The sequence below is a fragment of the Cucumis melo genome, chromosome 10, assembly GCF_025177605.1.
Source record: "Cucumis melo cultivar AY chromosome 10, USDA_Cmelo_AY_1.0, whole genome shotgun sequence".
NCBI lineage: Eukaryota > Viridiplantae > Streptophyta > Magnoliopsida > Cucurbitales > Cucurbitaceae > Cucumis > Cucumis melo.
The window spans coordinates 22,222,325-22,240,328 of NC_066866.1; the positions used below are offsets into that span (position 1 = coordinate 22,222,325).

Here is an 18,004-nt window from a genome sequence, read left to right on the forward strand (position 1 = left end):
TGTGTTTCAATGAATATAAGCTTAATTTATTTCTAAACAACCAAGCAAATGATAACAGAGAACACTATGAAGAATAGATAATTTCATAACAAAATCATGTACTTAAAAATGATAACTAAGAACTAAAGGAAATGCTAAAACGGTAACTGAACCTTGTATGGGTTCTTTACAAGACCTACAATTATGACCTCGTTGACCACATCTGCTGCAATGAACAGTAGCTTTTTTTTTTCTAAAAATGAAGAAAACCACTTTTTTTAGGCCTCCTAGCTGGACGTTTAACCTGCGGTGGAAGGAGTCCTTCGTTGTCACCTTGGTACATATTCCTAATTTGGTCTAGACTACCAATAGGACATGCTCCCTTTTAGTACAAGTTTATTAAATTTGAAACATAGTAGAACTTATCAGTGTACATATGCATATGAAGATTTCTTGTAGACAATGTAATACATGCATGGGAACAAGGGATCATATCGAGGTCCCATTGATGACAAAAGCATGTACGGTCTAAAATATTGACAACATATTGTTCCTTACGATGGTGAACTTCGAATTCATGTTTGTTTATAGGATATATCTGCCAAATCATGAAAATAAATGTCATGTACAAATGAGTGTGTTAATAGTTATAGCATTTATTATTCAAATATCAAACAACTTACATTCATTGAACGACCTTCACTTAAAGTTTCTTAATCGTATCTTCTTCATATAATGAAAGTTCAGTGCGTTGAGAATTCCATATGGTACGACGTTCGTAGAACCATTTTTGAACCAAACTACGAATTGTTTCTAGAAGTCCAATTATGGGCAATTCTCGTGCTTCTTTCAGGGTGGAATTCATACTTTTAGAGATGTTGGTTGTAATAACCAAGTATCTTTTTCTCCTGAAGAATGCCCTAGCCCACCTATGTTTTCTAACCTTCCAACTCATGCCTAATTGATGGAGAAAGATGATCAAGTTATCTCGTGTAGTACTCAAAATCCAAGGGTTTATATGTTCTAGCACAACTATGGAAGGAATCTTAAATTAGAAGTGACTTATGGTTCTTTTTCGAGTTCTTATACAAATGGAAAGCACATAATCCATGTTCAGTTGTTTCATACACAACATTAAACCCATTTTCTATGCTTTTATGAGCATCAGACACAATTACCAGTTCATTATGTTCTCCAAAAATACTTTTAGAATTACGAAAAAACCATGCCCATAACAAGTCATTCTCGGAATCAACAACAACAAAAGCTACAGGCACAATTTGAGAATTATCATCAATAGTGCAGACAGAAATGAGCATACCAAAGTATTTATTCTTCATGGTTGCGCCATCAACTGAAATTATTGGTAGACAATAATTTCATACATCAATTGAAGCAGCAAGTGCCATGAAATAATACCTAAACCTACCTTCGTTATCTGCTTCTTTAGCCGTATACGTTCCTGCAAACAGTGAAATAAAATATAAAATACTGTTAAAAGTTGACAAGAGTATATGTAAATTACAGTGTATTTCTACATACTAACCAATTGGAATTTTTTCAAATAATGGAAATACAGTGTATTTGTAATTAATATTCCTGGGTTGTTCTGAATCAATGCATCTGAGAATGCTAACAACATAGCATATAAGGCCTCTGAGTACCTATAATGGAATTCAATGCAATCTCACACCCTCTCCAAGCCTTGTTATAGCTTACATTCACTTCATGATGAATCTTCATATAATTAATAATGTCAGAAGGACAACATGGAGCCTTGTCATTCATTTTAAAAAATGACTTCATACACTTGAAACAATCTAAGATGTTTTCCTGTGATCATTTTTAGCGATGTCAATAGCACACTGGTGCATATCTGTGAATTTATGAACTATCCAAATATCACCTTCTTTTAATACGGAAGCACATAAATACCAAGGACAAGACAAATCCCTACAACGAATATCAAACGAGGTAAGATTGGACGTAATAGTAACAAGTTCAAAACTATTATTCACATGCGGGGATTCAAAGGTATCAACGTCGATAGTGATTTACTTCTAAACATTAATCTCACTTTAATAGGTATTCCAGCATATAGCGATTCAAAGGCATCAATGTCGATAATGTCTGTATCATGATGTGAATGTTGAGATTTGGGTACTTCACTGTTCAAATACGATGTATTTCCAGCAGCACCAGTCGATACAGAGTCAACGACCACAAGTAAATCATTATCATGAAATTTCTGATGGAAATAAGACATGAGCAGTGAAAAAAAGAATTGAGAATTATCCTAATTGCACCTAATTAACATGCAACCCTAAACTAAAAACAATTAGGGTTTAGGTGAAGTTTTACCTTTATAGTTCCAAAAATATTGTTTGTTCCTCAATCACGAACTTAGACCACCACTAGTAATCACATACTATCCTCTGAACTCGAAATCGGGTTGTAAGACCCGATTGATCAAAGAATTGAAAGAGAGATTTGAGAGAGAGATGGAATTGGAAGATCAATGATAATTTTCAAAGGTTGAAATTTTGAGATTTATTTTGTGGAGAAACTCTTTTAAAAGGAATTTTAATTTTTTTTAAAAAAAGTTTTTCATAACTTGAAAATGCTTTCCTTAAATAATCTAATTACATGCAACTATTGCGGGTATGTTTGGATTGATTTCTGAAATGTTTAATTTTTAAGATAATTCATTTTAAGCTAAATTGAGGTGTATGACATTTGTTTGAAATAATTTTTAGAAAAGTGAGATTATGAAATAAATCATTTGAGAGAAAACACATGCAACCAAATTTTAGAATAAATGTTTATTTGATATTTAATGAGGAATCCCTTCCAAATATCTATTTTTCTTCCTCTATTTTTTCTATTCCTTTTTACTATCTATTTTTCACTCTGTCGTTCTTTTCGTTTTTTTCTTTCAATTTTTAAATACTTTGAATATTGTTTTAATGTATATGAATACACATTTAAATATAGAGATTAGCAAATGTTCCTCTTTCAACCAAATCTACTTCGCCATAATATCTGTGAAAGAAATCATGAGGACATCAATGAAGAACATGATCGTTCGGTTCATGAAATAAAGAAGAATGAAGAATGTGATCGAATTGCACCTCTTTTTGTCTTGAAAAAAATTATTTATCTTATTTATATTTTTTTGATAGAAATAAAAAAAATTATGGTTATGTATTTACATTTCAAGATATTTGTGCTTCTAAAATTGAATTTTTCAAAAAAAAATTAATACAAAAATGAATTAATGTTTAGTTTCAAGTAACTAAAAAATTAATAATATCAAGATAACGTACAATTAATTTTAAAATATATTTATGAAAAAGAATCAAAATGTGTGTATTTCTTTATGAAATTAGTTCATAAATATAAACATTTTGTTAGTATAGGACAATCTAAACCAAAAACAATTTTGCATATAAACATTTATAAAAAGGTCAAACCAGACATGTGAGTGTTTAGATTTTAAACTCATTTTACAAAAAATATTTATTCAAAAATGTATTCTTAAAAAAATATTTTTTTCATAGGCAATCCAAACGGACACTGCATGTAATTAGTTTACCCAATTCCAACACCTCACTTTCCTCTTACACTTAGTGGATCAATCACCATTGCATTTTTCCTTAGTGGGCTTGGTGTCATTACCATGAGTTTCCACTTAGCCCACTAACTCTAGTTCAAGGGGCAAAATGGTCATTTGACCATCTAGTTAAAATTAAAAGTCAACATTTTGACTTTTTAACCTTTTACCATTTTGACCTTCTAGACTAATTCCAACCTTCAAAACATGAATCCACATTCATTTTCTTGAAATTCAAACACATTTAAATTTATAGTCGGTCAAAGTTTGACTTTTCAAAGTCAAAATAGTCAAAAGTCAACATTTTTTACAACTTTGACCAATTCCATTATTTCCCAGCTTCTGAGTATGAATCTGTCATATTTTTTATATTTAAATTATATTTAAACATAAAGCTCTATCTCTAAAACAATGACTATATCATATATATTCATAGGTTTCTCTATTTTTACCTAATTCAAACAATTTGAATCAATTCATCATACTTATTTAAGTTTATTCCATATGAGCTAGCAGGGGAACCTAATGGACCTATAGATCTTGGGCTTCAACGATCCGAGATTAACTGGCTAAATCCTTTTAGACAAACTAATCAACATTCGTTAACAAACGGGTCATTCCACTAAAGTTCTGTAATTGCACTCCCTTCACTATAGAGATATTTTTGTCCATCTGATATAACCACATGATTAGTAAGTTAATCCTTCACAGGTTGTTCGTAAGCTCGATTGAGTCAAAATATCGTTTTACCTCCGAGACTACATCTTGCTCCTTAGGTCTCACTAATCCACTATTGAACAACTGGTTTAAGATCTAACCTATAAACCGAATCACTCTCGAGCCAATAAGAGCGTAGGGTCCCTTGTTTAAGACTTAGATTCAGTCCTTAAGAGAACAACCTATCTACTAACCCTAAAGCGGGTAGGAGTAAATTTCGTCTTGCACCCTATGTCCTCAACTATTCACCTGGTCTTACCCCTGAAATGGGAGGCTTATTGGGTCAGCACTAAAGAGCTAGCCTCACCTATGTAGATCTAAGAAAAATCTCATGTAAATAGAAGTTTATAGTTAACTCATGGTTAAGATTAAATTGCCTAGGTTATCAATAATCGAAATAGTCAGTTTTAAATAGTAAACGGTGTTATAACGTAAAAGTGACTATTTCATGGTTCAGTTTTATGTAAACTCTTTACATAGAATATCCCCACTTTTTGGATCACTACAACATCATCACGACGTATGATTTTCCTGATAAGATGGTACTTGCATTTGATATGCTTTCCCTATTTATGGCTTCTAGGTTCTTTTGAATTTGCAACTGCACCACTGTTGTCACAGTATAAGTGATTGGTAGATGCATATTTGGAACAACTTCCAGATCTGTCAAGAATTTCTTTAGCCATACTACCTCCTTTGCTGCTTCACAAGCTGCTACGTATTCAGCTTCCATTGTGGAGTCAATTATACAAGTTTGCCTTACGCTTTTCCATACTATTGCTCCTCCATTTAGAGTGAATATTGATCTTGATGTAGACTTTCTAGCATCTTTATCAGTTTAGAAATCAGAATCAGTGTATCCAGTAAGGATTAGATTCTTAGTACCATATACGAGCATGTAATGTTTTGTTCTTCTAAGATATTTTAGAATACTTTTAACGTCTGTCCAGTGATCACGTTCAATATTGGACTGATACCTGCTGACCATCCCTACTGAGTTACAAATGTCAAGTCTCATTTTCCCTAAGGTCGAATCCATCGTCCGTTCTAATAAATTTAATTTTGGATATGATTCAAAATTAATTTATGAGAGAATGAAATATTTGAATGAGTTCAAATATTAATTTAATGTGAATCAGATTCATATTAAAATTATATGTTAAAATTTAATGTGTATATGATACACATTAAAACTATAGGTTATAGAGAAATTTATATTTGAATATGATTCAAATTTAGATTAAATAAAACATAAGATGTTTAATTTAGCAATTAATTGAAAAATTAATTAATATTTTAATTAAATTAAATTAAATTAAATTAATTATATTAAAACTATAGGTTATGTGAAATGTATTCATTTAAATATAATTTAATTAATTATTTAATTTAATTTAATTTAATTTAATTTAATTTAATTAATAACTCCCTTAAGTAAGGGAGTTATTTAAAGAACGTAGATGATTTTCCCACATATCCCAAATTCTCTCTAACCTCATCTTTCTTCAGTCTAAAGGTTAGGAGGTAAGGGTACGATAGAATACACAAATTAAGGTGCTTCTAGGTACTCTGCGTTTTCTTTAAAAAAAAAAAAAGAAAAAAATCTTACTGCAAAATTTCCATTCCAATTTTTGCTTCCACAAATCAAATTCTCATTCTCAGAGAATAGGGAGGCTTCCATGTGGTGGTACCCTAAAATTGGTGATTGGCAAATACAGGGTCGACAACGTACATAAGTTTCGATCTCTTTATAATTTCTATTTTTTTATTTTTGTATATGCAACGTTCTGAGTCTAGGAGGGAGACATGAATGAACGAATATCACATATGAATAAGAGGGATCATAAGGACATGAGAGTAATGTTAAAAAAGGCTTAAAAAAATTAAAAGTTAATACCTATACCAACAAGCTGCACCTTCCTTTTCGGTGACTTGATCATAGGAACTTCAATGTTAAGTGTGCTTAGCCTAGAGCAACTCTACGTTAGAGGTCCTAAGTGATGCATATGAGTGAGAACAAAGCATGCTGAAATGACTTTTGTTGGTTTGTTGAGAGAACTTTCACTCTAATAAGTTTTTAAAACAGTAAGGATGTTGTGGAGGTCCCAACCGTAGTTATCAAAACTTCAAAGGTAAATTACTTTCTTTAGTTAGATTGTTGCCGCACCTCACTATACATCAATTCAAATAGAAAGTTATTGATATTTCTTTCTTTGCTTAGAGAAAATGTTTATTACTATTTTAACTAGAATGTAATGGTAGCTATTCGTGGGGATTATTAGGAATTATTATCATTGTTATTATTATTTTGGTAGTTACAAATATCGTAACCGTTTTATGATAATAATGTTACATAATTTAATACTTTAACCGTTATATATCTAAAATAATTAAATTTAGACTTAAACCTTTATACTATATTTGTTTCATTGAATAGAAAAAAGCTTGGCATAGTGATTCTTCTTCCTTTCTAAAAACTTTAATTTTTTTCTCTGAGCATGATTTTCTTTGATTCCATTCCTTCCTCCCACGAGTGCGCTTGAATTAGGATGTTGTAGAAGAAAAGAACTTGATTGGGAAAAGGGGCATTCTTATAGATGAGATTTTTCCTCTTTTTGCGATTAGTCTTTTAATAGAAGAATCAGACAAGGCCAAATAGCTTATGAGCAACTGAAAAATACGATTCAACATTGAGGTCGGCTCGAATTTTGCTTTCAAAGCAGTCGTTCAATACGGCACAACAATGATGAACATTTGTTTATCAACATTGTTTCCATAATAAAGAAGTTGGAGGTTCCACCCCAACTTTATTTGTTGACAATCTTCAAATTTAAGGACAAATTTCTCCTTATTTCACAAACCGACACCTTGTTGAACTCAAGGCAGGTTCATAAGAAAGGAGAGAAATCTAGAAGGAAAGGATTTTCTAGAGATGGTGTACTAAGACATTTCAACCTCAACCTTAATCTCTTGGTGTTCCTCAAGAAAATTAGGTGCAAACTCCCTCTCTCTGTCTCAACTCTCACCTTCACCAACCTCAATCTTATCGGCATCATCTAAATATCTCATCCTAGGACGACCCTCTATTTTGGAATAATCGGAGGACTTTTCCTCACTAAAAGGCACCAAGTGTATCAAATAGTTGACTAAGTTGATTTTCTATGTGGTTAACGACCACCTCTTAATCTACCATTTGGCTCCTATTTTCTCTACAAAGTTTTCTAAGTCACCCACATCCTCTCATTTTCTTCTCTAATGAATTCCCTTACCATACATTCAAGGATATATTCTCTCATTATATCTTCTAGGGAAGACTTTTCTTCTATTGGGTTTAGATTCTAAGTCTCATTTGTAAAAACTGTGGAAAGACAATACACGTAGAAAGGACGAATAGAGAGAGGAGAGAGAAAAATATATATTTCTTTTCTCTACGTCATTTTGCCACTTCAACCTTTATAATTTTTTATATGAAATTTAATGAAAGAAAGTGAACCTTAAACGATTTCTTTAGTACTTAAAAGACTAAAATCACTAACTTGAAAACTCAGAGACTAAAAATATTATTCATCAAAATTGAGGGACCAAAAAGATATTTATCCTTTTTTAAAAGAATCCTCGATTCTCTTTCCTTGATATGGTGGATTTAAAAGACTAAAATATAAACAAAATAATAACAAAATCAAAGTTCTATTTTGTATTATTTCATTAAGTCGATCAAATTATAATTTCAAGTGTAAATATGATCATACATAAATTATTAACCGAAAGCAAAGATAATTCATTAAAGGATGAGAAGATTAGAACACCAAGTAATGAGTTCCTTGCATCGACTATAAAAATGTTACCGAAGATGTATTTAGAAGAGTCGTGCATCAAGTATCGAACGATTGTCGTTAATGGTGGATGTGAAATTCCAAATGTTCCTAAAGGGACCGCTAGCTCTTGCTACCTTCTTAATCCAATCTTTTTCCATAAGATCTTTTGTAATTTCAGATTTGAATGGTCCAGGACATATACAATTTACTCTAGTATTGTGTGCTCCTAATTCCTTGGCCATAACCTGTCACAATAATTACAATTCATCATTATTTTTAATTAATTAATAGAGTTAATGTTAACAACAGAAAATGAGTATTTGTTATTAAAAAACTATAAATCTTCAAATTTATGTATTAAATTCAAACCAAACCATTTCATAAATAAAATTGTGACATTTTAAAATATAAGAAATATAATATACATCAAAATTAGACTAAATAGTGATTAAAAGTATTAACATTCTTTAACATTGAAACTAGATTCAAGTATGTTTTTCCAACCAAAAAAATCTATCTAATTCCTCTCAAGTTCTTACGTAAATTTTTATTTATATCTCATTTTTCTTGTTTGTGTTCGCCTTTCCCCTTCTCTCAAACTTTTCTTTGCCGTGTACTCAAGAAAATTTTTTAGCACTACACTAAAATTGAAAACTTTTCATCCCGCTATAATTGTAGCATTTAATAATTATACGGAGTCTATAAAATAAATAAATAACCGTAGGTTAATAAATCATTTAAAGACACATGATAAATAATAAACAGAAGAAGATTAGTAATACCCTAGTACTAGACATTTTACATAGTTTAATAACAATGCGTTAATTATTTCCTTTAAAGAGTAGCATTACCTTTAAGGTTAGAGAGCTTGTACAACAGAGTACTTCTTTAAATCATAGGGGCAAAGCCGTAAAGAAGATATGAGACAAGTTTGCTTGACACTCAAATATTATGTAGGATTAGGCGGATTTTATCGTAAGATGAAGTCAAGATATATGTAAGCTGGCCATACTTAAGGATAAAAAAGATCATAAATGGTGCATGCACACACCAACGCACACATGTACAAAACCTGATGGATCTCATAATTAATTAAAGCTACAAACCAAAAAGAAAAAATAATCTCCCGAAGAAAGTTTAAATTTGTCAAAATGAGTTTACCTTAGTCAAAGTGTTTAAGGCAGCCTTTAGCAAGTGCTCCCCACTGTAGTGCTCTATCGAGACCACTAATGGAATAAATATTGATAATAGACCCACCTCTGTTAGCTTTGTTTGTGAGTATGCATACACCAACCATTGTCCTTTAAGATTTGTTCCCATTGTATCATCCCATTCTTTCTCACTCAATTCAAGTGGAGATTTTACATTCCCTACGAGCAATAATGTTATATAACAAAATGGTCAATAAAATAATATCATTTTATTTCTTGGGAAAAATGACTTTGACTTTCGACATGCCTTCCGTATTAAATAGTTTGAATTTTACCTACTACTGTGGAAAGATTATTTTAATACAAATAAGTGTATTATACATAAATAATAAACCAACTTTCAATTTCTCAGTGTAGAATTTCTTTATCAAATTTAGTTTAGTTTAGCAATACTTATTTTGGCCTTGCTCCTTCAAGATTAAATAATAGATCTCCTACCTTATAGTTGTTGTACTATAATAACAATAATAAAAAAAAATAGAATTTTTCGAACTCATTCCTAACAAATATAATATTTATGTATATTACTAGAGAGGCACACCAATGTCTACACACTGGTCGGAGGAGCAATGGGTGGGTTTGAGAGAAATGTTACAATTTTAAAATTTGAAGACCAAATTGATATATTCTTCAAAAAGTTGTTTTCAAATGTAACAAAATAGACCAATATAGATAATAGTAGTACAAAAATTCATTTCTATCATTCATGGTCTCAGTCTTGCTATATTTGAAAAAATTTTCAACAATTTTGTCATTTAAAATAAATATTCTTATTCAAATTTCATTAAAAAAAATGATTTGACGAGAAATTATAACAAAATTATTTTTATTTGGTTAATTCATTTAAGAGTTAAAAACAATTTCCGATTATAGACGATATTACTTTCACTGATAAGGCCTATTTGGTTGGAGACTCGAAGGTTTGGCACACATACCATCACCTCAATCTATATTTACTACAAACTTTTTTAGTACTTTACCTAAGAATACATTAGAGGTGTTTTTAAATAGACCAAAATAAATCAAATATTTACAAATATAATAAGATGTCCCTCTGTATTATTGATAAATATCGAAAGACTACTGTCATCTATTTAATGTATCATTTGATAGACTATAACATTTTGATATATTTGAAAATATTTTTAAGTAATTTTACCTTTTAAACAATTTTCTCATCAAAATATTAATTTAACTAAACTTTATAAGTACAAATTACTTATTTGCTTAACTAATTAATAATGAGCAAACAATATTAGCAATATATTTAGTTAGTTTCTTTAATATAGAGTATATATTTAATTAGTTGATTATGATTCGTTTTCTTAAGTTAGAGTAAAAAATTCATTTTTATAAATAATTTTTTATTGAGGTTAAAATTACAATGTATGAAGTATATGATTAAATCATTACACTTCTCAAAGTTGGGAGGTAAAATATGACTTATAAGAATCAAATTGTTTACTTTGTTTCTAAATCAAAAAAGTTATTATCAACAAAGTTATTTAACCCAAATATGTGTTTAAAGCAACAAAAATTGGCTTTTATAACAACAGATCGATAACAAATGTGTCTAACTCAACTAGCAATAATTTATATTACTGACATCAAAGTTAGATATTCAATTCTTGCACTTAGATATAATAATTAAAATAATGGAAAAAGAAGAATTCTAACATCTCCTTCTTCATGATCTCTAAATAAATGCATTAGAATTCAACATGGTGAAACAATTAACGCACTTACCAGCATTGTTAACCAATGTGTCAATGAATTCAAAATAATCCCATGCTTTCGTTACACTCTCCTCAATACTCTTTCCATTGGCACAAACATCAAGCTCCACAGCCACGGCTCGGCGGCTCTCAACTGCACCCATTGGGGGGGGGGGGGGGGGTGAGTGCCGATGACGAGACTGAAAAATCGAGTTCATTAATTTCGTCGCAAAGAGATTGGAGTCTATTGGTTCGGTGTGCTGCAGCAATGATTTTGCATCCAGCTCTAGCGAGATCGAGACATAACTCACGACCAAGCCTCGAGGATGCTCCAATCACCATCACCACTTTGCGTTCAAGTCATTCCACGGTTCAAGCTCAAGAGGCGAATGTTGCTGGATTGTCATATGTTGTTTTCTTGTTTATGAGAAAATTAAGCTGTGAACGTAAAAATATGAAGGGAGAGATGGGAGTCTTTTATAGTATTCTATATGCGAATATGCATCTATTTATTTATTATTATCAAATATAGTATAACGAATCACACCTAAAAATATTTACAAAATATAGCAACACTTAAAATTCTAACGATGATAAATACTCTTGTCTGCTATGATCGGTGTCTGATAAAATATAAAAATTTACTAATAAATGTTTTTAACAAATTTATCATATACAATAAATTTTCTATTTATTATGTGATTTGAAATATATGGCATTAACATCACGTTATTCTAAGTTGGGCAAATTTTCAAATGTAAATGAAAAATAATGGACTAATTATATAGTATGGAATTATTGTTTGGGGTACTTGCAAAAATAGAAAAAAATTATGATAATAGAATCCATGTGACTACATTTCTTAAATTGTAAAAGCAACAAATTTGAAAGTTGATAACCCTCCGATAGTCGTCTGATATCATTAATTACTTGTCATATTTATCATATTCGCAATATGAAAAAAAAAAAAAAAAAAAAAGTATCATGAACTATTTTTTTCTAAATATTTTTGTCATCTTATACAATTTTCCTTATTGTTTCATTAAGTTAGGTTTGAGATATATATATACACATGTACATATATATATAATACCTAGTGTTGATGGCAAAATCTAGAAAAGAAAACTCACACGTCGTCTTGGACAATGAAATTGTGATTTTGGAGAAGGGAAGAAAACATGCATTAAGATATAAGAAAAGAAAACGCTTATGTCACGTGAACCTGCGAAGAAGATCAACACTTTTGTTGTGATCTAGGGGGAAAAAGAATTCAACCCTCTTTCTCTTTTGAAATGATTAGGTATTTTTCAAAGGCACTCCCACCTAAATTTTGGTAGTTCTTATTATAGGGTTGATTATAATATACCCCAATTTCCTCCAAACTCGTTCGTCTTCTTCATCTCCATTGAAGCCAGTTTCAAAACCTTCTTTCGTTCATCTTCTTCATCTTCATTGACATCGAAAGAGCAGCGGTTGTTCATAGAAAGTCCTAAGAAAGGTCTCCAACTTCGGTTTCTGTAGAAACAAAGTTTGTTTTGCTTCTTCTTCTTCTTTCGTTCAGCTTCGATTCCTGCAACTTAGTTAAATTGATCATAGTTAATAACATAGGGCCAATTACCTTGACAACATCTCCATCCTTGCCGATCGTGACCTGCAAAGGTGGTAGATTGGAGGACAAAAAAAGTTTACTTTCATAGATTGATGCAAAAAGCCTTTCACCACCATGAATTGGTTGCGATAGTATCTATCAAATTTCTCCTCTAAAAAATATCAACATGCCTACAAAAAAATTCAAATTTGACTAAAAAATATTTTTAATAAAATATTCAAATTATTGGAAAATGAAAATATCATAAAAGCAAATAGCTATAATTATGATTTGATTAAGAAAAATCTCAAATTTAAAAAATACAACAAATTTCAAATCCCAACCGCTTTAATTGAATAACCAATAATCTTTAAATTTATAAGATAAACTTTTTCCATCTTTTAAAATTAGGAATTCAATAACATAAATTTATTTTTTTTAAGAAAATATATGTTTTTACTTTACATTTAAAAAACACACAAATACCTAGTCATTTAACAAAAAAAAATCTTTATCATCTAAAAATTAAATCATATCTTGTAAATTGGTTTACAATTCTAATATAATTAAATTGAAAAATAAATTTCAATAAAAAAAAATCTTTATCATCTAAAAATTAAACCATCTTGTAACGAGAATATTAACAAAAGTGAAAGTTTAATACTTAAATTTTAAAGAATTTAAGAAAACTTTACCATGAAAAATGTGAATACAAAATATCTTGTATTTGCTATTTAATTTACTGCGTAAAATCATTATATACTCTAGGTATTGGTAGTTCACTATTCAAATACGATGTACTTTCAGCAGCACTAACCAATATAGAGTCAACAACCCAACTTAATGATTCCAGTAAACTGTGACAAATTAAATGAGGTTCAAATTGTTGCAGCCATATATCCCAATAAACTGTCAAGCAAGACACATATAGATTGGAGGACGGAAAAAGTTTACGTTGAATATATTTGACAAATTGTTGAAATGAAGAGGCAAATGGAACATACACCTCAACGACACAATAATCGTGTGATACATCTACCGGAGAAAATAGTCTTTGCCCGTTGTAAAGCCATAACAAAAACTTATTTCGTTACAGTTCCATTATTATTTTTAAGTTGTATAATAAACACAATTTTTTAAAATTCTAAAAAATATATTACATAGAATATAATTAGCATACACAAATCATGTTAAACAAACAAGATATTGTCTAAAAATTAGTTTAATACAATATTAACATAAAAAAAACGAATCAGATAAATATAAAAATTTCAAAATATTATTAAAAATACATATTCTCGAAAACTTACTGAAGAGACCAAAAAATATATTAGCAATTTCTTAAATATATATTTCCAAAATCTTAGTAAATAAACATATAAAGATATATATATTCCGAAACCTTAGTAAATAAACATATAAAGATTTTTTTTAAGTATAGATATAATTAGTTTAATATAACTTTTAAATAATAAAAAGGAATAAGATAAACCTACTTTGAAATATAACTAAAAAGATATTATAAATTATTAATATATATTTCCGAAATCTTACTAAATAAATCTATAAAGATTTATTAAAGATAGAGATTTAGTTAGTCATATAGTCCAAGGAATCTTAAGGATAGAGATTCTACTAATATAGGAAAGATTTGCTACAAACTTTTGGAGCATGATTCGATTAGGATATAATCTCATAATCAATTGAGCAAAATACACATTTCATAAATTCGGTCATCTTCTCAATATCCTCTACATTTAAAATACTGTAAGTGAAAAATCTGATTTACATAAAAAATCAGGGATAAAATAAAAATTATCAAAAACTATACATGTGCATGTCAATATTTTGTTAAAAATCTTATTCCACACAGATTTTGTTATATTTTCAACTCTAACTTTCAATTTTGCCATCGTTGCAAGTATCTCTTTTTTTCATTATTGATAATTCCTAACATAGTCCACAACCTAACAAAGCCAGATGCTCCTAGCTCATAGGCTCTTCACTTGAGATTATCCATTTTTTTCTTTTTCTTTTTCTTATTCTTTTTCTTCTTCTTTTTTCCTTTTTTTCCTTTTTTTTTTCCTTTTATTTTTACTTTGTATGCATATAGTCTAAATAGATATATTTACCTGAACAATTCAATTTTCCTATTGTCTTGCTTAATTTACCTATTTAGCCCTCCTTACAACTTGTAAATAATAATTATAATAGTAGTAATAGTAATGATAATAATATATAATATCTATTATATTAAAAAGGGCTATGTAGGAGAAATCTTTACATGCTCCTTTTATTCCTGTAGTTTTACATTACCCTTCATCGAGTGGTTGTGACTTTTCGAAAAAAATTCTAGGTGGCCTAATACATGTGATGTTGATAGGACGTGACTTTTCGAGATAAAATGCATATGTCCAAGGTGGATGTAACGCCCCAAAAATTAAGATAATTTATTGGGCGTTATTTTAAATCCATTTAATGAGAATTATTTGATTTAGGTGGGAATTGAAATTAATTAAATATTTCTTGGATGAATATTTAATTAATTAGAGGTTTTAGCATGTGGTGTTTGTTAAGTTTTTGATTAAATGGTAGGTTAAGAGGATTAAGTAAAGTTGTGGATTTTTAGTGTTGTTGAACTTGAATTTAATTAAATAATTATGGATGTTATTTAATTGTGGGTGGAAAGTTTGTTGGAGATTGAATAATTATATGTATATGTGGAAATATATATATAATTATTATGTTAAAGGAAAAGATAATTATATTTGTTGAAATATAATTATTTAAGGAAAAGAGAGTTGTATTTTGGGGAAAGAATATTTATTAAAGAAGAAAAAGTAAAATAATTATATTTTGGGAAAATATAATTATTTGTAAAAGGATAATTAATTACTTTGGAGAAAGATAAATAATAATTAACTATTGTGGAAGATAATTAATTATTTTGAAGAAAGATAAATAATAATTAGTTATTGTGGAAGATAATTAATTATTATGTAGAAAGATAAATATTTTTTTATGGAGTGAAGTTGTTATGGTTGGATTAAGATAATTCATGTTGGAAAGTATAAGTGATTTATTGGAAAAGATTTGATTGATTAAAAGAATTGAGGATTTAAGTTAATTTGAGATTTTGGAGGGAAAAGTTAGTTTTGGTGGAATTGTAATTAATTGAGTATATATATATGGATATATATATTTAATTAATAATTTGGAAAAGTGAAGTTAATTATATGATGAAATATAATTATATTTGTTTGGAAAAGAAGATAATCCATAAGGAGAGAGATGGTTGATTTGATTGGACAAAAAAGATATATATTTATTTGCAAGAGAGAATAATGGTTTAAATAAATATATATTTATTGTAGATTTTGGTGAGAGAAAAATAATAATAATAAAGAAGTATTATTATTATTACTAATAGTTATAAATGCCTAAGATTAAGGCATTGATTTAGGAAAGATAATGGGAATAAAGATATATGTATATTTTTTTGGTATTATATATATATATATATATATCCTAAAAGGAAAAGGAAAAGGAAATAATAATAATTATTATTATTATTGTTATTATTTGGGTCTATAAATAGATTGGAATGCTTAAGTTGGAAAATAAAGGAAAAAGAAAAAAGTTCTTTATCTTCTTCTCTAAGATAACCCTCTGCTGTCATCGCCTCAGTTGAAGTTAAGATTGGTTTCTTTGGAAGCTTGAGGATTTAAAGTGATGAATTTTTCATCAAGGATAAAAGAATTTTTCAACCTCCATTTGAGTAACCTTGGTAAGCAAATGAAATTAAATTAATATTTTATTAATTTAATTTTGGATCTATTTGAGGTTTCTTTAAAGGTTCAATTGGCTAAACTTTTTAAGATCTAAATCTTGGATTTTTCCCAATCAAGGTTGAATTGGTTTCAACCCCAATTTTTAGAAAGTTAATTGATTTGGGAGAATTTTTGGGTGTTAGCCAATTGCTAATTTCATTAATTAAGATACTAAGTGTTCCTTTTATGATTAGGATCAAGTTAATTGGAGAATTTTACTGTCAACTAGGGAGTACCTTTGTTTGGCTAAAATCTCCAGGTAAGAGATTCTCCTACTAGACCTTCGAACTGAATTTAAGAGACCGCATGTAATTATGATTATGCATTGATGGTAGCTAAGATGCACAATTTGATGATAATGATTATACTGAGATTATGATGATAGTTGATGTTGATGATGATGACTGAGATTATTATGTTGATGATTGATGATGATAGTTGATGTTGATGATGATGACTGAGATTATTATGTTGATGGTTGATGATGATGACTGATGTTATGTTAATGACTGGTAGATTGATGTTGATGATTGTTAATGCATGATATATTAATCACATGATTAAGGACGTTAAGATTAATACTCATGCCATGTTATGATGTTATGTTATGCTACATGCTATGGATAGGGTGTTCTGTTAACTTTGTCTATTAGAGTCGTACCTGCATGGGTGTCCTTCGGGATCACCACCTATTTAGGACTGTGTGGTCCGACGGGACGCCAGTCTAGCATGGATATAGATATGATTCGAGTGATTCGACGGGATCCTCGCATCCCGATTGTCTTAGTGTTACCCTCGGGTTCACTACAGACCAGCATGTCCTAGGTGCTCCCTCGGGACACCGAAGACCAGATTTTCGTTCCTACGGGAGCGCATGTTGCACGTGTTCGGGAACGTGCCAGAGATTGGGTACCATTTTCAGGACTCTAATGGGAAGTTAACAGACACCTAGCGGGACTAGTAGTAGGTCCCTTACTGAGTATATGTTTATACTCACTCTTTCTATGTTTAACATTTCAGGCGAAGGTAAAGGTAGAGGAAAGCTGGCGAGCGACAAAGAAGGATCCGTGACATGCCATATGGGGACTCAGTTTTGCTTCCGCGTTTTAATATTCCATTTTTAATGAAAATTTATTCTTCCCTCGTTTCAAAAAAAAGTGTCTCTTGTCATTGTTTCTCCTTAGTAACGACCTCAGCTTAGTATAAAGAGTTGGGTCGTTACAGTGGAGATGTGTTACATTAGTACATTGATTAAGATGAATGTGCAGAAAAAAAAATAAATACATGCATTTATATTCTTAAAAAACAATTCAATTAATGAGATCCAAAATTTAGAGAAAACATTAAAAAAAAAGTTTTAATTGAATGAAAGTAATAATAAATATTGTTGCCATGTAGCCGAAAGACGATGCGGAGCGATCGACATCCTTAAAAAGGGTTTAATTTTAAAAACAAAAAAAAAAAGTCGCCACCAATTTTTTTCTACGGTGTGATTGGACACCGAAATAAAGTGAATCATTTTAAATAAAATAAAAA

General features: G+C 29.7%; 1 protein-coding gene across 1 annotated transcript; it reads right to left on the bottom strand.

Annotated features, from left to right (window-relative positions):
* Nucleotides 1-1,025: 1,025 nt before the first annotated feature.
* Nucleotides 1,026-11,457, bottom strand: LOC127151176 (uncharacterized). The gene is given in 12 exon segments (XM_051090598.1): nucleotides 1,026-1,246; nucleotides 1,409-1,441; nucleotides 1,644-1,716; nucleotides 2,057-2,227; nucleotides 8,072-8,242; nucleotides 8,244-8,369; nucleotides 9,286-9,313; nucleotides 9,315-9,414; nucleotides 9,417-9,494; nucleotides 11,067-11,197; nucleotides 11,247-11,403; nucleotides 11,406-11,457. Coding segments are annotated over 12 exon segments (1,341 nt in total).
* Nucleotides 11,458-18,004: the final 6,547 nt, after the last annotated feature.